General features: G+C 35.8%; 1 protein-coding gene and 1 pseudogene across 1 annotated transcript; one reads left to right on the top strand and one right to left on the bottom strand.

Moving 5' to 3' along the window:
- Window positions 1-220: 220 nt before the first annotated feature.
- Window positions 221-2,058, bottom strand: LOC104731550 (cardosin-F). Its single transcript, XM_010450975.2, has 5 exons — window positions 1,612-2,058; window positions 1,021-1,526; window positions 795-926; window positions 644-711; window positions 221-564 (listed from the first exon to the last, which is right to left on the bottom strand). The coding sequence occupies exons 1-5, from the start codon at window positions 1,955-1,957 to the stop codon at window positions 468-470; spliced, it is 1,149 nt and encodes a 382-aa protein (XP_010449277.1). The 5' UTR covers window positions 1,958-2,058; the 3' UTR covers window positions 221-467.
- Window positions 2,059-6,570: 4,512 nt separating this feature from the next.
- On the top strand, window positions 6,571-7,872 carry LOC104731549 (F-box/kelch-repeat protein At4g19930 pseudogene; annotated as a pseudogene).
- The last annotated feature ends 15,305 nt before the right edge of the window (window positions 7,873-23,177 follow it).

Genomic DNA, 23,177 nt, shown 5'->3' with positions numbered 1-23,177 from the left:
GAGACACATCTACACGAAACCAAGTTCTCTTCTTTTATAGGGGAACTAACACTAAGGAGCGCGTGCAGTCAATTCTCAGCACGTAAGCTAACAACTTGGGAGTAATAGGATTACGATCCCGTGTTTTCCAACATCATCCCCTTGAAAACAGTTTTTTTTTTCTTTCTCCATTAGTTTGTCGGAAAATATATACTTTATTGAATTGTATAGTACGAAGCAATACTGGTGAATTATATATTAAGTTTATCAACCTTTAATTTAAATATATATTTTTTTTTCTTTCGCTACCAAGTTATTTGATACATTTTGGTAATAGTGCTTACATTTTGTGTCTAAAACAACAGTATATATTGTTTATATATTGTTAAACTATATATAACTTAATCATCATCTCCAGTTTTATCAAGGGAACAACAAACCAAATTATACTGAACTTGGCTCTTCTCTTTTTTGTTTTTTTCTCTTCTCTATGCTGCGGCTATAGCGAATCCGACTTTTGGATTTTTCATATCTTGATAGTCGAAAACAGTGTGGTATGGCCGCATGAAAGCTTCACCCAAAACCCTACATCCAAATCCAATGACTATTTTAGTTTATAGAATTAGAAAAATGTAGTACCAAGAACCTCAAAACTTAAACTTACCAGCGACTAGATACCATGAAACGACTGTAGCATTCTGTTCTAGCTCCCGTACTATCTTCTGCTATGTACTTAAGGAAGAAAAATAAAGAAAACATGTCAAGAAATTAGTGAAAAATGGAACAATTCAAAAGATTGAGAAACCTGATCGTACGTCTCTTGGACTGAGAGGAAAACGCTTTCCTCCAATAGTGAAAGAGACAGTGGGCAACTTATCGACCTTGGAGCAAGCAATTCTTCCTGTTTTGTGTACTCCAATTTCTTCATTGATCGCATTGATAGTTATCTAAACATTACAAATACAAAAAAATAAAAATAATAATATAATAAAACATAAAACTACATGAAACAATTTAATTATAACTTACTAATTCTCTTACCGCTGGACCTAGAATATCTGTATTCCCGGAGTCAACTATGACTGTGCACTGTGCGGTACAGTGATTGGTTTCTGTTTTGCCAATTATAATCCTACTCATTTTTATCAACCAGTAACTCAGTTCACCACTCTTCACTACTGGAACATATGTATGTTTGCCCTTGAAGTGTTGGGGATCAAATCCGCCAAACACGATCTGTCCACCATTTGGATCATCATGTTTTCCATCTCCATGGTATGACCTCAGCCATATAGAAAACATACGTTTGTTAATCAACTTTTTGTTCACCATATTTTCCCACACGGTCACAGTACCAGTGACAGCAAGAGATGGAAAGCCTAAACCCATAATGCCGTCAAACACCACATCTTTAAAAAACGAATCACATTTGGTCGCCTCTATGAAATCTTGACGCTCTAGTTTGATACCACCAACCATAACATTTTCTCGGGCTATAGTACCTTTTACCTCATGTTCATTATATTGAAGAGATACAAGATTTCCTCCTATAAAATAAGAGACTTATAGTTAGAATGAAAGTATATGTATATGTAAGAGAGTTGAAAAGCAAAACGCGAGTAGTAGAATTACCGCTCCCCATGTATGTTTTAGATGCCTTGGCATTAAACCTGGCACGTGGATATCTACATTTAGGCCACTCCTTAGAGGGAACCCACAAGTCCGAACTTCCAGTGTCGAATACGACCTTGAATGTTTGAGTTGGATCTCCCAGACTGATATCGCCATAAAATATTATGTCGTGAAAGTTTCGTAGACCCTCGATTCTATTACCGCCACTATTCATTTTTATTCTTTTCAGTGCGACACTTATGGTGCCATTCGATATTTGTGATCCACCACATGTTGGATTTATCACCAAAATTGATATAGTGAGAAAAGAAAAGAAAGTTTTCATCTTTGTTAAGGAAAAGCTCATCTTTTTTTTCCAAGACTTAACAGTATTGGAGAGAAGCAGAGAAGAAACAGAAAAGAATAATGAAAAGAAGAAGAAAATAGTGATATTTATAAGTTTTTGTTGACGTGTTTCATACTTGTTGGGAACCATCTCTTATCTACTTGATTGATTCACGGCATTTTGTTAAATTACAATCTTAAAAATAAATTTATCTCTTAATATGTTTCTTTTTGTTTGTTAAAGAATTTCTTAATATGTTGACAAAAAAAATACACATAAACACACGACCTGTTATATGCGTATATGTACACAACTTTTATTATTAACTAGAAATAGGCTCGTGCGATGCGCGAGATATATTTAATTTTATTTTTATTAATTATGATATATCTTAAATTTATAAATATATTTTTGAATTAGATTTTTTAATATGATTTTTTAAAAATTGTTTAATATGTGTTCCTTTATACCTGGTTCATAATGTTTGGACGCAAAATAAAATAAACAAAACATATCGGAATTTTTTTGGACTGAAGTAATTAAATCCCTCAAAGTTTTGTTGTTTTGGATTTATTGTTTTGTGATAAATTGTTAGGTTCTTAGAGCATCTCCAATCCTACTCTATTTTAAAGTCAATACTCTGTTATAGAGTAACATTTGCTCTAAGCCTACTCTATATCTTACTCTAAAATAGAGTAAATGGTAGGATTACTCTATATGCAACAATACTTTTTGATACTAACTCTATTTTCTATACACTGAAAAAAATTATACTCTATTTTAGAGTAAAAAATAGAATATATATTGGAGATATTCTTAGCACACATGAGGTTTGTGTCGAGACCATCTATCAGACATTCAAAACGAAAATTGAGTATTGAAAATAGTTTACAAAATATTTCTAGATAAATTTCATCTTACCCTACATCTTTTCCAAAGCTTTAATATATTAATGTTTTTAAAAGGTAACAGAAGAATCACCAATGATTATTTTGAATAACTAATAAGTGTATTCACGATTTATCATATACTCTAGTATTTACTCTCTAATCTTGTAATCACCCTTAATATATTTTTTTTGGAATAACGCATATTAAAATATGGCTCATGTCATAAAAATTTATGAAATATCTTATACTATATCTCGCATTAAAATTTGTAAAAAATTAATGAAAGAAAAGTGTGTCAAATTTAATATTTTTTAGATTATATATTATCTCTATTTTCTAATAACTTTAAAATAAATAATATAAATACCATTAAATTATTTTGTGAAACTATAGTTTTCTATTATTTCATGGGGTGATTAAACAATTATGTTATTTTTATTTTCTTTTAGTACATGCGTTTTAAAGACAGTCAAACTGTAACTTATAGAATATTAAGTATAATTTAATTTTATCTGAGTTGTGTCTTTACAATATGTATGATTATTGAATACAATGTGATAATTTAAATATATTAGAACATATTTTCTATTTTTAAATTAGTCTATCATAAATTAATTTGGCTTCAATTTTTATTTTAAAAGTAGAAAAACTTTTTTTTTGTTTTAATTAGGTTATATGGTATATGCTTTCATTAGGAAATATATTATATGTTAAAACTAAAAGTTTGAAGAAATATATTTTTGTAACAATGTAAATTTATTTAAAATAATAAATTTACATTGTAAATTTATTTTTGTAATAGTAAACACCATATAAGATATAAATAAAATGAAGTATATAAAAAGTTGTTTACTTCAAAATTAGTAAGAAAGACATGTGTCACAAATATAGAGCGCCAAGTGTTGTATTGGCAAGCAAAGTTAGAAAAACCTTCTCATGTTATATAAGATATATAAGATATAACGTACATATAATTTAATCCCCAAACAAAAACAAATGAGCATGTTTATTGTAGTTATCATGCCAACAATTAGGTACACGTATATATATATATATATAATATATATGTATATATAATAACTATAAGCACGTTAATAATAATCTTGTTTGCAAAAAAGGACGTAATATATATGTGTTGAATAGTTTGGAAAGTTGTCAATCAACAACAAAAATAAACATTTATGTCTTGTATTCATAAATGGTTTTACATTTAGGAATTTTATTTTAAAAATTTAGCTTTATTTTTTCATTATTTTTTTTTTGTCAAGTTTACTTTTTCATGATGTTGAATACAAGTAACAATTTCTCATAACTTAAAAATAAAATAAAAATATGCCACCTAAAAAAATCGATCATTCAACTTAATTAAGTACCACAATATCACGAAAAAGCAGCAAGGATTAGTATATATAATCAAAATCTATAATTCAATTTCGTTTTTCCTATTTGCTTTTAAAAAAGAAAATACTACAATTCAGTGAACAAGGATGTAAATTGGTAATTGTTGATATTTCACACATAAACCAACTCACAAACAACCAAAAAACATATAAAAAGATGGTAGGATCTACCTTCACTCGATGAAACCCAAAACGTCATAACTCTCTTACTGTCTTACATAATAACTTTTAAGTAATATTACATTTTGATTGGTTGGCATACAAGAGAATAAGTGATCAAAATATTCTTTCAGACTTAAAGGAAAAATATAGATAAGTAATAAGTTTAGAGGTTTTATTTGCAAAGAGAATATGAAGCGAACTTAGTAGAAACAAGAAGAAGAAGATAAAAAAGCTTAACAAAAATAAACGTATCACTGTCACATAGTGGCCTGATTTCAAAACTCCAGCAAGAGTAGCATAGAGGCTGGTATGACTTTAAGATGTTGACTGACACAGACATATATATTCCTTATGTAGTTTACGTAAAACTTTTTTTTGACTTTTCTGCGACTTGAGTTTCAACGAGTAGAAAAAGGCATTTTCCCACTATTTTATCATTTTCCTTTGCCTTCTTTCTCGTGCACTAAAGAGTCAGAGGCCGCATGAAAAGTTTATGTACCACATCCGTTTGCAAAATTTTATATATATATATATATTAGCTTGGCAAACTGAATCAAAAAGCGGATTTCTTTAGCCATCATTTTCCTCGCAATATACTTTCCAATAATTATGAACTGATACTGTAATTCAATATTCGTCATTAGGTTTATTACATTGCTGACCTTGATTGATATAAGATACAAAAAGTTCACAAAATTTAACTTCATGAGACAAATTAAAAGTTAGAAAACTAGTTTTAGTGAAACAGAACGAACACATTAAAACTATGGATATTAGATTCTTCTTCTTTTTCTTTTTCTTCACTTGGTAGCGCATTTGTCCGTCTTCATTAATAATTTAGATACAAAAAATGACCTTGATCAATATTGTATAGTCTCATAATAATATAACTTATAAAATAAATTTTTATAGAACATAAACTCGTAAAAAAAAGTCACGGAGTACAATTATTTACTAATTTCTGTTAATTATAAATATTTTGTAGAATAATGAGATCTAAAATTAAATTATTAATATACACTTATATTAAATAAATGAATAAGATTTTTAAAATAAGATTTGATAAAAAAATATAGGAATCTTATAAGTATGTAGGAATTGTTAAAAACTTGTAAAACAAAATTATTCTAGAACTGTATATTTTTCGTAATGTGTGGAAATAGTTGTGGATATATTTCATTGGCAGAAAAACTGAATTATTGTGGATCAACACGAGTTCAATGGTTTGTGGTTTTAAATTTGTTTAAAAATGAAAAATACTTAGTTGGCAAAAAAACTGCAGATGAAATTCATATTTCTCATCAAGTTCTCAGCAAGGATCACTTATTCCCTGAATCTTCAAAACCTATAGAAGACATGGATCAACACGAGTTTCCCTTCCCTACGTCGATCATAGATCTTCACCGCCTCTTGCAAACACAAGTACACAACTACTTAGTTTTACTTGAATCTTCTACAACCAATAGTGTTGTCCCTACAATTGAAGATTTTGGCTTTTGGGGATGAAATTTTAGTTCATACAAATAGGAATAAAACATAATTAAGATTTATGGATGTTGACCTGTTAGAGCTAAGTGTAAGTAATTTGTTAAATTGAAATTAATTTTAAGTTAGGTGACATGGATTTGCGATAAGTCTTTGCATGAAATGCTGATAAAATGGACACGTTAATTTTCTGAGTACTTGATAAATTTTATAAATGTGATGAAACGCCCATTTCACTTTAAAGACCCAAGAACGTTGTGTTTACACGAGACAAACCAAACAACAAAGTGCAGCGTTTCAATTGAAGTCTTATTTTTTGGCTCTTTCCTTTCGTAACAACTAACAAGCAGTCGTTGAAATGGCCAATGAGGAAGGCAAACATGCAAACACGATTTTAAATTTTTTTTCATACATCTCTCGGTCTATTCATTTTTAATATTTAATATTTAACCGGCATATTTTATTAAGATGATAAATTCATTATTATGATGGACATCACTCGATCTATTCATTATTAAGATGATCATTAAAAGGAAAATAGAAAGTGGCTAGAGGGATATAAATTGTATATTTTCCACATAACAAAAAAAAATAATAAAAAAATTTCTTTTTCGATAATGATCTAAGGAATGGGGTTTATCAAGGGTTTATATAAGTGTGACGGCGTGACGCTACCAAAGTTTTATTGGGGAATATTATGTAATATTCTATCGACTTAGCCTGCCGTCATCATCTAGCGAGAGAGAGTAAAAGAATGAAGAGGAAATCGATGGTAATAAAAAGAAGAAGAAGAAGAGACATGTGCAAGAGCCACAAACTAATGCCGGAGATTCCTTTTGATCTCGTGATAGAGATTCTCGCGAGACTTCCTGCTAAATCCCTTATGAGGTTCAAATCCGTTTCAAAGGTCTGGTCATCCTTGATTTGTTCCCGAACTTTCACCAATCGTTTGATAAGGGTTACATCATCCGCACCACGTCTATACGTGACTTTGAGCTTCTTGGAAAATAGCGATCGCAAAACTAAATTACTATCTTCGTCGTTTTCTCCTAGCTCTGACATTACTACTACTATGTCTTCCTTTGTAATTGACCAAGATTTGACCATCCCAGCGATGAAAGGCTACTACTTCTCTCATGTGTTTCGCGGCTTGATGTGTTTTGTAAAAGAGCCAGGTGTGCAAATATACAACACCACCACTAAACAACTTGTTGTCTTACCCGACATAGAAGAATCCAACATCTTAGTTGAAGACCACATGAATAAAAGGATCATGTATTGTATCGGACACGATCCCGTTCATGATCAATATAAAGTGGTTTGCATAGTTGCAAGACCTGGTGAGGGATTTGGAGAGCTCAGAATGTGGCTGACAGAGTATTGGGTCTTCATACTAGAAGGAAATGAATCAAGTCGATGGAGAAAAATTGCATGCCCATCTCCTCATCTTCCTATAACAGGAATATTAAATACCAATGGGTGTATGCATTACGTCGCTTGGATACGGGTGCTTGATCCTATGCTTGTGAGTTTCGACTTTAGTTCTGAAGAAATCAGTATGCTTCAAGCACCTAAAGATATCCGTTGGTTTAAATCTGATCCGATAGAATACTATGGAAGAGTAGCTCTCTTAGACCATTTCGGTCTTGGAAGGGAAGGTACGATGAACCTATGGGTTATGGAAGATGGAGAGAAAAATATGTGGTCGAAGAAGACTTTGGTGGTGCATCCTTCTCAAATGGATATAGTCAATAGCATTAGTTTGAGGGTAGAAGGTACAACTAGAAACAATGAGGTTATATTGGTACCTCAAAATAAAAACTATACTCAAACCGACCAGGTTATCGTGGAATCTCATGATACATCTCTTTTATACTTTTTTCTCTATGATCTACAAAAGAATCTGATGAGAAAAGTTGAAATCAAAGAAACACCGTATCAAACTACTGTTTGGGATGTTGTTGGATTAGACGATGTTGAGAACTTCATGTATCTGTAAGTTCATCAAGCTTCAATATTTTGTTTAATTTTGTTTTTTCCGAAACACTTTATTTAGGTTTTTAATAAATTAACGAAAGACAATTTTTTTTTTCTTTTGACAATTTCTTTCTTGGTTATTTCTTTAAGATAAAGACATCTTCAAGTAAACAATTTCAGAGAAAAAAACAGGATGTGAGATTTTCATTAACCAGAAACTGTTGACCAGGCATTCATTGACTTCCTATGGTGGAAGAAGCATAGGCCAAAGGGTATGAGATTAGTGATGGATGTTTTTTTTAGAATTGTAACTCTGTATTTAGTATTTACTCATCCTTTTCAAAAAAAATTTAACATAAATAAAAATGGAAAATCTAGGAGTTAAAAAGGGAAAGACAAAACAAGGCATATTTTAAGTTTCCTTCATAGATGTAAATCATAATTTCATATCATCATCAAATAGAGGTTTGTCGTGCATTTAATAGCCTGTACGCTAAAGGAACCAAACTAACAAACAATCACTAGAGTGTAGAGTTTCATCACACCAATCAATAGTGTGCAGAGTTTTGAAATGAATACAGACACATCACACACAATCAATAGAGTTCAAAGATTTAATGTGAAAACGAGAGGTTTATACTATGAGGCCTCATTCAGTCCAGATAAGTCTTACTGTTTGTTGGGTTATCCACTTCCAAAGTTACCTGTAGAGAAACTAAGGTTAGGGGACAAACACCAAAGCTAAACAACTACTATAAAAAAAGGAAAGCGTAGATATTTACCAAGTTTTCTTCTTCTACGAGAGTCAAGTCAACCCAAGGTGGCCTTTCTTGTAAATCAGCCAATTTTTGTAATCCTCTCGATCTTTTTCAGTCCAGTTCTTGGCGTTCATGTCAGGGCAGCGGTAAGGATTCTTAGGCACACTATCACGAATGCGTTTTTCCTCGATGCGCATCATCTTGTATACTGTCTCATTAGTTATCACCTCTGGCATCTCGTCTTCATCTTCTTGGGTATTGACATCCTTCCTTTTTCTTTGAACTTTCAAACATTAAAAAAAAAAACATTAAACAAACCAGTGTTCCATCAGACTATAAAATTTACCATGAATCAGAATTAAACAAGAAAACGATTGCCCTCAGTACTTCATTCCAACAAAATCAAAGTATCATAACAAAGAAGATCATACCATAAAGCAGAGGCTGCAAAAACTGTCCAACAGAATTAGTAGCTTAAAGAAATCAAGCTCTTGAGTAACACTCAAAATCTAAAAGGGAACACACAAAAGAACTTAGCACTTGACTGAAAAAAATCTAGAATCATAATTAAGAAGATCATATATACCAGTTTTTGGTGGTGCATTAGGCGAAGCAGCAACATTCGTATTCTTGGCTGAAGCAGATGCTGCAGAAAAGTCCAAATGAATCAGTAGCTTAAAGAAATTAAGTTTGAGTAACTCTCAAAATCTAAAGGGTCCGGGAATACATAAATGAACTTAGCACTTTATTGAAGCAAAATCTGGTAGCATAACTAAGAAGATCATACCACTTTTTGGTGCATTGAGAGAAGCAGCAACATTCTTATTCTTGGATGAAGCAGAGGCTGCAAAAACTGCTCAACTAAATCAGACTTGTGGAACCAACACAATCTAGTAAACTCAACAATTGATTTTTTTTTTAAACTAACTAAGAAGATCATACAACTCTTTGGTGAACTGAGAGAAGCATCATCATTCTTAGTCTTGGATGAAGCAGACGCTGCAAAAACAGCTTAATAGAATCAATGTTTTTACTCTTCTAATCATGTATAGCTTTACCGATTTGAATCATCAACCAAACAGTAACACATACAATAGAACAGAACGTTTGATCATACCAGTGCTTGGTGCATTAGGAGAAGCAGCAGCTTTCTTATTTTTGGATGAAGCAGAGGCTGCAGAAACAGTCCAACAGAATCAGTAGCTTAAAGAAATCAAGCTTAAGTAACACTCAAAATCTGGGAACACATAAACGAACTTAGCACTTGACTGGAACAAAATCTAGAATCATAATTAAGAAGATTATATATACCAGTTTTTGGTGGTGCATTAGGAGAAGCAGCAACATTCTTATTCTTTGCCGAAGCAGATCCTGTAGAAAAACTCCAAGTGAATCAGTAGCTTAAAGAAATCAAGTTTGAGTAACACTCAAAATCTTAAGGGTCGGGGAACACATAAACGAACTTAGCACTTTATTGAAACAAAATATGGTAGCATTGTGAAATAACAGAGAGAAGAAGAATTTGAACTTAGTAAAAAAAAAAATATATTGATATTACTAACTTAAAACTCATGTGATACAATGTGTTGATACTTATACTACTGAGGAACATTCTAGATCCTTAATACAATGCAGGATCTTGTTACATCTGTCAATCATCTAGCCAAATATATTGATATTACTAACTTAAAACTCATGTGATACAATGTGTTGATACTTATACTACTGAGGAACATTCTAGATCCTTAATACAATGCAGGATCTTGTTACATCTGTCAATCATCTAGCCACTCTCTTCTGAATCAATAAGACTAAAACGGTTTGATAGTACAAGGTGCAGAGAGTCATCAGGTTTGGTCTGTTGTTCCTTTTGTGTAACCTGCATTTTTGTCTTCTTCGGTTGCAGGGATGGTTGCAGTGAAGGACTCTGCACATTTGACTTGTTGTGACCTTGATGGTGACTCGCATATGAGGCTTGGGCCTTACCATGTTGTTGGACTTGAGGCTTTACATTAACAGTCCCCCGCAAACTGAGTGTGGGAGGAAGTCGCACATGCAGTTTGTGTCGCAGCTGCTGAAAGGATGATCTTGGAAGAGACTTGGTGAATATATCAGCTAGCTGCAGTTCGGCCGGGATGTGTTGAACTTCAAGAAGACCGAGTGCCACTTGTTCACGGACATAGTGATAATCAACATCAAAGTGTTTGGACCGGTTATGAAGAACTGGATTGGCTGAAAGATGAACCGCAGAAAGATTGTCACAATGAAGGAGAGCGGCATTGTATTGAGAGATACCTAAATCACGCAGAACAGAGGCAATCCAAGTAAGTTCAGAAGCAGTAGACGCAAGAGCACGATACTCAGCTTCCGTGGAGGACCTAGATACAGTAGGTTGCCGTTTGGCAGACCAAGATACAATGTTGGTACCCAACAGAACACAGAACCCAGAAGTAGAACGGCGAGTGTCCTTACACCCAGCATAATCACTGTCACTGTAGGAGACAAGGTGAAGAGGACTGTTCTTGTACAACTGCAAACCCATTCTCGAAGTTCCACGAAGATAACGAAGTATGCGTTTAAGAAGAGCAAAGTCAGACACAGTCGGAGAGTGCATACGTTGACATATGAAATTGACCGCAAATTGGATGTCAGGGCGAGTAATGGTCAAGTATTGAAGTTTCCCAGCAAGGCTCCGGAAGTACGACGGCTCAGAGAAGAGTCTCGTATCCTTGAAAACATGGTCAAGACGTAAAGGTAATGGTGTGTTGACAGAGTTGCAAGAAGCCATATTAGCATGATGAAGAATCTCTTCGGTGTATTTCTCTTGATGAAGGAATAGCCCTTGGGAATGAACTTGTGCTTGAATTCCCAAGAAGTAATGAATATTCCCTAAATCTTTCATGGCAAAACGAGAATTAAGCTCAGCAAGCAAAGATTTGAAGAGTATAGGATTAGAACCTGTCAAAAGAATGTCATCGACATATAACAGTAAGACCATTGTGTCCCCATTCCGGCGGTAAGTGAACAACGATGGATCAGCCTTGCTGCACACGAAGCCAAATTCAAGGAGATAGTTGCTAAATTTGTCAAACCATGCCCTCGGGGCCTGTTTTAAGCCATACAAAGCCTTGCGCAGCGAGCAAACATGGGTTGGTTTGTTAACATCTTCAAATCCCGGAGGTTGAATCATATAAACACTCTCTTGGAGATCCCCATGAAGGAAGGCATTCTTTACATCAAGTTGGGTGATATCCCAACCCTTGGCAGTGGCAACCGAGAGAACAATGCGAATGGTGGAAGTCCTCACAACAGGGCTGTAAGTTTCAGTGAAATCCACCCCAGCCTCTTGATTGAAACCTTTTGCCACTAGTCGAGCTTTCAGCTTGTTAACAGTGCCATCAGCGTTAAGTTTGACAGTGAAAACCCAACGACACCCCAATATATTCATCTCAGAGGTTGGAGTTATCAATTCCCAAGTATGATTGGCATAGATGGAGTTAAGCTCATCTAACATTGCTTGCCTCCAACCAGGATGATTTAGTGCCTCTGCAACAGTTTTGGGAAGTGAAGGAATCGTTTTGCTTGCAGTAAGAGCATACCGTGGGTTAGGTTTGTGAATACCAGCTCTGGATCGGGTTGTCATTGGATGAAGAGACTGCACTGAGGCATTAGGATCAGAAGTGGAGGCGTGATCAGGTGAAGCAGGGGCTTCATTAGTCACCGTAGAGTGACCTGTGGATGGTGAAGGAGAAGAACACGGCTCGACACTCGGAGGGGAATCTTCGCAATGGGAATCATCCTGAGGATATTCCACAACATATTCAAGCCACTGGGAGTCTTGATGAGGATTGGTGATATAAGATGGCAGAGCAGGTAGAACACGAGTCGGAAGAGAGACATCCGCAGCCTGCCAAGCACCAAGAATTCCAGTTTTGTGCTGTGTCACCAAGTCCTTGTATCGGTCTGTGAATGGAAAACAGGATTCATCAAAGATCACATGGCAACTAATATACACGCGACCAGTAGGAGGGTAGAGACACCTATAGCCTTTGTATTGGGGATGATAACCAATAAAGACACACTGAAGAGATCTAGGTTCAAACTTATGGTGGGTAGAAGATCGCAAACAGGGATAACACGCAGAGCCAAAAACCCGAAGAAAGGAATAATCAGGTTTTTGCTTGAACAATAACTCATGCGGACTGTGCTGATTGAGTGATGTAGATGGTAGCAAATTACTTATGAAATTGGCAGAGTAAAATGCTTCGACCCAAAACTTTAATGGAGTTTTACTTTGGAACAGCATAGACAGACCAAGCTCGGTGATATGTCTATGTTTGCGTTCAGCCAACCCGTTTTGCTCTGGAGTTGAAGGACAAGAGAGCAAGTGTTGAATCCCATGGTTTTGCAGATGAGTACGAAATCGAGTACTAGTAAACTCACCACCACCATCACTTTGAAAAACCTTGATCTTCTTTCCAAAACGATTCTCAATTTGTGTTTGAAAAACCATAAACACATCGCAAAAATCAGATTTAGACTTGAGAGGAAAGATCCAGGAATAGCGAGAGTATTCATCCAAAATAACTGTATAATATTTGAAACCTTGAACAGATACAACCGGTGATGGACCCCATAGATCACAGTGTAATCGATCAAGTGGTTCCTTAACAGAAGAACTAGAAGAATAAAAAGGAAGCTTAGTGCTCTTTCCCATTTGGCAAGGTTCACAAACAGGAGTAATGCTGCTCTTATTGACTAAAATTGCCTTGCTAGATTGTAAGAGTTGAAGAATCTGGAAGTTCGCATGTCCCAAACGCTGGTGCCACACCATATCACTAGCTGCAACCTGGCGGTTAGAATAGAAAGCTGCAAATTCCACATTCTTCAACACATAAAGTCCCTCACGTCGTGGTCCTTTGGTCACAACCCTCTGAGTCGGTAAATCAATAACATATACACAATTAGCATCAAAGAAGACTCCACATGGGAAGTCATCACACAACTTGGAGACCGATAAAAGTGATTTCTCCATAGTCGGACATACAAGAACATCATATAGAGGAAGACTACCTGTTGGAGTTGTGAGCGTAGTAGAACCAACATGAGTGATGGGTTGAAAGGTTCCATCGGCCACCATTACATTCTCGGAGCCATTGTATGGCGTTGCGGTCTGAAGAGACTCGGCAGTGGAAGTAATGTGAGCCGTGGCTCCAGAATCAGTAACCCACTCCTTACCACTAGAATCAGACAGGCGTAAAGCAGCAAGGGCTTGGGGAACATCATCACTTTGATAGGAATTATCAAACCGATTCCAACATTTGAGGGCAATATGACCAGTATGACCACAAATTTGACATACCGGACGGGCAGAAGAGTTACCAGTTTGATTCCAGCCAGAGGAACTTACTTGTTGGGAAAAACCACGACCACGAGTAGAGTATCCACCTCGGCCTCGATTGTTACCACGACCCCGCTGTCCCGAGCCATTGTATCCCCCGCGGTGAGTATGAAAAGCAAGATGAGGGGAGACATCGGAGGGAGTCTCATACGACCGGAGCTTCGAATCGTAACCAGAAATCTCCAGTGGCGATAGACTTCGCTTCTACGACTGCCTCCCCAGCCGTTACGTTGCAAACACTGAGCGAGAACGGTGTTTGCTCAGTGTCGTTAAAAGTCGTTAAAAGTCGGAGCAGGAGTGCGAGACATTGAGCTTTGAAGAACCGTCGTTATTGGATCGTATTCACGGCCCAGCCCATTAAGAAATGTGAAAATCTTCATGTGTTCATCAACGGGCTTCCCAATCGAACTTAAGTTATCACATACGGCCCGGAACTCACGACAGAAGTCGGTAAAGGTTTTACTTTTAATGTTCAGAAGTTGAAGTCGACGGCGGAGATCGAATTCACGGGCAACCGAACTTTTGTTGAAGTTACCAGCAAGGGACATCCAAACATCTTGCAAGGTGGGTAAAGCATGAACAAGACCGAGCACCTCTTCAGTAAGTGTACCAAAAATCCAAGACTTGATGAGCTCGTCCGTGCAGATCCAGTCTTCATACGCCGGATTTGGTGTTTCCACAGCATGATTGTTGGTGTTAGTGACTGTAACAGCTGAGGGTTTCGGGACTGACCCATTGACAAAACCAAGAAGCTTCTGACACCGAAGCAACGACTCAAACTGGGTTTTCCAGAGAAGATAGTTACCATCACTTAGTTGATGGTAACGGAACTAGCAACATGAAGAGTGGATGGAAAAGGATAGGAACCAGAACCTTCTGCCATGATAGCACCTGTTAAGGTCTGAGAAGCTCTGATACCATGTGAAATAACAGATAGAAGAAGAATTTGAACTTAGTAAAAAAAAAAATATATTGATATTACTAACTTAAAACTCATGTGATACAATGTGTTGATACTTATACTACTGAGGAACATTCTAGATCCTTAATACAATGCAGGATCTTGTTACATCTGTCAATCATCTAGCCACTCTCTTCTGAATCAATAAGACTAAAACGGTTTGATAGTACAAGGTGCAGAGAGTCATCAGGTTTGGTCTGTTGTTCCTTTTGTGTAACCTGCATTTTTGTCTTCTTCGGTTGCAGGGATGGTTGCAGTGAAGGACTTTGCACATTTGACTTGTTGTGACCTTGATGGTGACTCGCATATGAGGCTTGGGCCTTACCATGTTGTTGGACTTGAGGCTTTACATTAACAAGCATAACTACGAAGATTATACCACTTTTTGGTGCATTGAGAGAAGCAGCAACATCCTTGGATGAAGTAGAGGCTGCAAAAACAGCTCAACAAAATCAGACTTGTGGTACCGAAACAATCTTAGTAAACTCAACAATTGATTTAAAAAAACACTAGTAACAAAACTAAGAAGATCATACCACTCTTTGGTGAACTGAGAGAAGCAGCATCATTCTTAGTCTTCTTGGATGGAGCAGAGGCTGCAAAACAGTTCAAACGGATTTCAATAGTTTAAGAAAATGAGAACTTGCATAACATTAACTTTGATAATCACATCATACAAGCTAACAACAATCAAGTCAAAAATCGAAAAATCTCAAATATAACACCACAATTCATCTACACTCCAAACTGGTGAGTAAACCAACTCAGATTAGCTACAATCAAATCTCAATCAGTAGCAAATTTGACCCATATAAATCATAATCATCAAACAAGCTCTCAGATCAACCAAGAAATCAAGTTGAATTATGAGACGCATCAAATCAAATACATCAATATCATGCTCCAAAACCACGTTTTAAGCAAAATAAAGCAGGAAAAAGTTTCGAAATCGTCACAACAAACCTCAAAACCAGAAGCTTGATCAAAAACAGGCGAAATCAAATATACAAACATGAATTAAAGAGCGTAATCGTTCCAAATCATCACATAACAATCGAAATCCAAGGTCTAATCACGCAAACAAAATCTAAATCCTCGACGAACCAAAAATAGAAACAATCGAATCCAAAATCTAGAAACAGATTCCATGATCCCAAATCAGTGTAAGATAATCATAATCCGATGCGAAATCAGATTCACCAAGCAATCAAACATCCAAAAGCTATAAACGATGGTTGTTTGATTGCTTGGTGAATCACAAACCAAACAGTAACACGTAAAAAAACTCAAAAGTTGGGTGATTCGTTTATATGAATTTAATGGAACATTGGCAAGTTCAATAGAACAGAACGGTTGATCAATGCCCATATATATAGAAACGTTTAAAGGGGAGAAAAGAAGCAAGCGAAAAAACTAATAAACCAATTCGAACTAGAATAAACGAAAGCCACGTTTTATTTAAAGGTTCGAGTATTTTTTAAAGGCAAGATTGCAACACACATGCATGCATGCACAATTTTAATTTTCTGTCTTACATCATTTTCTTTTTTCTTTTTGGTATGTCCTACATCATTTTTTGAAACTCCATACAAACTTTTGATATTTCTTCCTTTCAGAATATTTAAAATAATCATCATGTTTAAAACAAATTAAAATGATTGATCGAAATAGAGTTAAAAATAGACTCCGGCAAAAATACCAAATCTATGACTATGGCTTAAACAAGTACATATGGATTATATAGTCTATTGGACTTTGTCTAAATCATTATCCACAATATTAACTAAATTTGAAAAGCTTAAATATTAACTAAATTTGGCCTGCCATCGCTCCGGTAACCATCCTCGGCCGCTGTTCCGAACACCATGTCCTCCGGCAACTGCTCCAGCCACCACATTCTTCGACTGCCGGCCATCACCACTACCAACCACCACACCATCAACAATAAAATTGTAATTTTCTTTTGCCCTTCATCCTATTCTTCTAATTTTTGGAATTAATGTACTATATCTGTGATTAAATCTCTGAATTTGGCTATTGGGCAAATAGGCCCTAAAATGTACTTTACAGTCAGATAATCAAAAAGGTTGTTCATCATTCACTAATATCTATATCTTATACTATTTTTATAAAATTATAAATATATTTTGCTTGGTGCATATACACATGCACGTTTATATAACACTTGCCTAATAATGTGACAGGTTTGGTAGACCTATATGCTTTTATCACAACATATACATTTTAACGTTAAGATAATGAGACCATGTAAGATCTTCGATCCATTCTCTGCAATTACATGGAAGCTCTCTGTTTTACCTTGAGTCCCACGTTCGGCTTTTTACAAAAAAAAAACCCACAAAGTTATACTGTTTGTTTTCAAAATTTGGTAAGAACATTTGATTCATCATGATATAAAAGTGTACATTATGATATAAACAAAGTAGTAAGAACATTTGATTCAAAACTCAATGAATTGAAAGAAATATTGTTAGTTCTTAAACTATAATCTAAATAGATCGAACAATATATGTACAAAGGCCTCTTCCACTAGAATAAATGGTTGGTTGTTTGCATCTATTAAATACTTGAAATATTCTTTAAGGTTTCTCAGTAATAGTTCAAGAAACAAAGGCACAATCGTTTTGGTCATCGCAGGACGTGGATACTACTACGAAGCCTTATTAATCCACCTGGTCAGTCAAGGCGTTTACTGCTCCTTTGTGAGTAATGCATCTCCCAATGAGTGTAGATTTTTCTCCTCATAACTTTTCAAACAGTGGTGTCCTTTCTCATAACGAAACCACTTCGCATACGTCCAGCAACAGTCCACTCTTCATGATCATTCAGGTCAGGGCACAAGTGTGGGTTGCCGGGGAACGACATAACAATCCTAGCATCCTCAATATGCCTTGCCGAAATTGCTTGATAATTTGTAAGCTCTTCAGGAGGAACGATATCATTATCATCAGTCTTTTTAACTTCAAAAGTAACAACAACAATAACAACAAAAAGCATCAGAAAAAAACACAAAAAAAAAAAAAAACAGATCAACTAACTAATAAGAACATGGTTGGTTTAAGACAAATGTTTGGTTGATTAGTACACAAATTTTTGAAGTTGTAATAATATATCGTTACCAACCATGTTAAAAAAAAGTATAATTGATTAGTACACAAATTTTTCATTTTTACCACATTTAAGACTAAAATTCTATTGTGACCCTCCGAAAATTACATTTTAACCCCATTAAAAATAAAATTGCTAGTTAACTCCTTAAATTTTGCATTTTTATCTCAAAAAAAAAAAAAAAAAAATTTGACCCCTCTTAATTTTTTTTTCTAGCGTGGCGGAAATCAGATATATCATTATGGATTTGACACCTTCTAATCCATAACAATTATAGCTTGTTTTTTTTTCTTTCTTTTTTTTACCAACCTCAGATTATTTCTAAAATATGAATGCAAGTGTAAGTGTTTTTGACATGCAATGTAATGAGATATCTCGACCACTATGTTTTTGACTTGCAATGTAATGCACTCTTTTTCGTGTTGTTTTTACATGCAATTATATTAAGCGTGATTAAATTTTTACACCTAAACCAGAGAACTTCATTATTACTCCATGTGTATATATTAAGAAAAGTGTACAGTATTACAAAGAGTAGAAAAGACAAAAAAGAAACAGGGAGATAAAATGTAGTACTTACTTTACAGTTTACAGTCAGATAATCAAAAAGGTGGTTCATCATTCACAAATATCTTAAACTATTTTTATAAATATATTTACTGTATACGCATGCACGTTTATATAAAACTTGCCTAATAATGTGACAGATTGTCAGATTTGGTAGACCTTTATATGCTTTTATCACCACATATACATTTTAATGTTAAGATTATGAGACCATAATAAGATCTCCGATCCATGCTCTGCAATTGCATGGAAGCTCTCTGTTTTACGTTGACTTCCTACGTCCTGTTATATAAACGTGCAAGCATAACTCAATTTAACTTCCTACATCCGGATAAGTAAATAACTCAATTTAACTTCAACGCAACAGTACATAATTTATCGTATTTCTCTGCGCCTCTTGTGGGTGTTCAACTTCTACCCATTAACCGTGGCTCTCGATTTGTTTGGATTCTTGAGGACAAGGTGAAAGCTAAAGAGAAAGCAAGCTTTCAGTAGCAACAGAGGCTATTTTCTCGATGATGGAGTTTTTAGATTTTGTTCTCTCTCGCTTTATGCTCCTAAATTCCTAGAGTAAGGTTTTAGATTTTTGACATTACAAATTTCATGTGGGGGAAGTGCAGGAGGATATTATAGTATTATAGGCTTTTTCATTGAAATCTATTCATCTTGTAGGATTAGTGGTTTCCTATAATAATGAAACGTAACCAAATGAAACTTAAAACTTCAAATCTTATAATAGCTAGTTGTAAAGGATAGAACATTGTTTGCAGTGTAATTTAACAATGTAATGATCCGATTTTTCTGACATTTATTTTTCAGACGTTTTATCATATACTGTAGTTAACTTAAAAATATTAAACAAATTTATGCAAAAAAGTGTTTTCCCAAATTTCCGAAAGAAGAAAAATGAAAATTGTATACTAATCAATTATACTTTTCAACAATAAACCAACATTAAGAATACACATCTGGATCAAAAAAAAAAAATTATTATAATTCATCAAGCGATGCATGTGGGGCATATAAAGTAAATTCATATTATGCTATTTTTGATATTATTCCAATATGATTATATATTATACACATATATATTACTTTCACATAAACTTGCAAAAGAAAAGAAACACAAGTGCAACATAAATGTCGTTTAGGGAATTGGAAAAAAACATTAAAAAGATACAACAAAGTTGAGATCAATTTTTCCGCTTGTAATTTGGTACAAACCATTGAACATCAAACAATCGATTAATGGTCGAACAAAAACTTTGATGTGGTCTTTCAATTGTGTGTGTGTCGAGATTGAAGACGAATATATCTTTTTCACTCCAAACACGATCAAATGTGGAGTAATGAAGAGAACTGTAAAGAAGAATAGAATGTTTTTGTGTGTGTCTTCATCGGGGGTTATACAAAGTATATATACAACATAGATAAACCCTAACCTAAAGAGTGCTGACCAAGCAACAACTATACAAGTTGGTAACTATATCGGTAAATCATCGAGGCCCATTGTATATCGGCCCAATACTCCCCCTCAAGATGGAGCGTGTAGATCACAAACGCTCATCTTGGACATCAAATTAAGAAATTGCGGTTTACCCAACGCCTTAGTTAAAACATCCGCCAATTGCTCTTTAGTACCAACATGTGCTGTAGTGAGAATTCCTCCTTTAATGGCATCACGTACCCGATGACAATCAATCTCGATATGCTTCGTTCTTTCATGAAACACGGGATTTGCGGCAATATACAGTACAGACTTACTATCACAAAACAGTCGAGCCGGTGACGTTGGTGGAAAACCCAAATCGGTAAAGAGTTGTCGTAACCACAATATCTCACGTGTAGCAGTAGACATAGCACGATACTCAGCTTCACAAGAAGAATGCGACACCACCTTTTGTTTCTTAGTCTTCCAAGATATCGGAGACCCACCAAGCAACGCAACATAGGCTGTTAAAGACCTCCGTGACAATGGACACTTACCCCAATCGGCATCGCAATAAACTGAGAGTTGTAAATCAGACCGAGAACTGAGCAAGATACCTTGTCCCGCTGTCCCTTTAAGATACGTGACGACTCGTAACACCGCTGCCATATGCCTTTCACGTGGCTTTTGCATGAACTGCGACAAGATGTGAACAGAGTATGAAATATCAGGACGAGTATTAGCTAAATAAATAAGCCGTCCTACTAGCCTTCGATAAGAAGCTGGCTCAGGAATGAGAGGACTCGTATCCGAAGCTAAGTGATGATTCTGTTCCATGGGTGTATCAGCTGGTCGTGAACCAAGGAGACCAGTTTCACGAACTATATCCAAAGCATATTTTCTCTGTGTCAGCATAAAACCTTCCTCATTACGAGCTATTTCAATACCCAAAAAATATTTGAGCTTGCCCAAATCTTTCATATGGAAACACTCGGCTAGATATGACTTAAATTTGCGGATTGCTTCACTATCATTTCCACAAACAATAAGATCATCAACGTAAACTAAAAAACGAATCTCCACACGCCCACGAGTGTAAGTAAATAAAGAGTAATCAGAGTAGGACTGAACGAAACCGGCTTTAGTAAGGGCTGTCGAAAGTTTTTCATACCAACAACGAGGTGCTTGCCGGAGCCCGTAAAGTGATTTATGAAGACGACACACTTTATTTGGTTCAGGATGTGTAAAACCTTGCGGAAGCTTGATATACACTTCTTCATGAAGATCACCGTGGAGGAAAGCGTTATGGACGTCCATTTGATGCACTTCCCAATTATTGGCAGCTACAATACGTAACAAACTCCGTACGGTTGTCATTTTTGCCACCGGTGCAAACGTTTCAGCAAAATCTCGACCTTCAACCTGCCGATTTCCTAACACCACAAGACGCGCCTTATACCGCTCTATACTTCCATCAAAGTGATACTTGATTTTATACACCCACATTGTGTCAAGAGCAACTTTTCCCGCAGGTAAATCAACATAACTAAACGTGTTGGTTTCCTCAAGAGCACCAACTTCTTTACCCATAGCATTCGTCCAACGTTTGTCTTTAATAGCCTCTTTATAATTTCGTGGTTCCACCGAGGCAGTAACAGCTGCAAGAAAAGCTTTGTGCCGAGTCGAAAAACATGCATCAGTGATAAAATCTGTGAGAGGATATAGTGAAGTACCTTGGACCGTGTCGAGAGAGTTGCTGATGGAGTGATCGGGAAGAACGTGATCAGATGGAGTGCTTGCCACAGCATTATACAACATGTAATCTTGCAAACGAACAGATGGTATCTTCGTACGCTTACCTTGTCCCAATTCCGGTTCGGGTGGAACCACAACAGTACCACTATCAACGGTATCAGACACAACACGAGTAGGAGATGGTATAGGAGACACAATTGGTCCAACTTCTAGAATCGCATCATCAAGAACAGCAGGACTAACTTCCCTTTCTTCTGTCGCAACAATGTTAGCGGGTAAGTCCTCCTCATTGGAAGAAACAACGACACTCCCCCTGTTTCCAATATTTCCTGATACGTCAAGAAGCCAATCAAAGTCACAATTTTCGACGACACGACTAGAAGCTTCGGAGTCTGACTGAGAGGAGAAAGGAAATTCAGTTTCCATGAATATCACGTCACGAGAAACAAAGAAATCATTTGTGTCCAAGTCGTACAGGTGCCATCCTTTCTTACCGTATGGGTAACCAACAAAGACGCACTTTCTACTACGGGAGACGAACTTGTCCTTGTCCCGTATCTGTTTGTGAGCATAGCACAAAGACCCGAACACCCGCAGTTCATCATACGAAGGCTCTGTTCCAAACAATACCTCATGAGGACATTTGTGACGGAGAAGTTTTGTTGGTGTTAAATTAATAACGTGTGCAGCAGTCAATACAGCTTCTCCCCAAAATTTTGTAGGCATATTGGCTTGAAACAACAACGATCTTGCCACATTCAAAAGATGACGATGCTTTCTTTCCACTCTACCATTTTGCTGCGGGGTTCCCACACAAGTTGTTTGATGGACAATACCTTTTTCCCGAAAGAAGGCCGATAAACAGAGAAATTCTGTTCCATTATCACTTCGAACCACTTTAACTGCCTTGCCAAATTGTTTCTCCGAATAAGCACAAAAATTTTGAAGAACAGTTTTAACTTCTGATTTTTCTAACAACAAATACGTCCACACAGTACGAGAAAAATCATCCAAAATTGTCAAAAAATACGATGCTCCGTTAGAAGCTTTAATACGATAGGGACCCCAAACATCAACGTGGATTAAAGAAAAACACTCAGTTGTTTTATTAATACTCTCCGAAAAAGAATCTCTAGTTTGCTTAGCCCGAAAACATGTGTCACACGGACTTGGACTAGCAGAAACAGAAACACCAGAAAACAAAGGCATAGTAGCTAATACTGAAAATGAGGCATGACCTAACCGCTGATGCCACAACTGTTCATCAACCTTCCGAACTGCCTTGTTTACTCGAGCAGCTTTGTCATCCGCAAAATAATAAACTCCA

Source organism: Camelina sativa, chromosome 12 (assembly GCF_030686135.1).
Source record: "Camelina sativa cultivar CO46 ecotype springtype chromosome 12, ASM3068613v1".
Taxonomy (NCBI): domain Eukaryota; kingdom Viridiplantae; phylum Streptophyta; class Magnoliopsida; order Brassicales; family Brassicaceae; genus Camelina; species Camelina sativa.
Note: the sequence above shows the minus strand (reverse complement) of the source record. Positions and strands in the feature narration are given on the sequence as shown.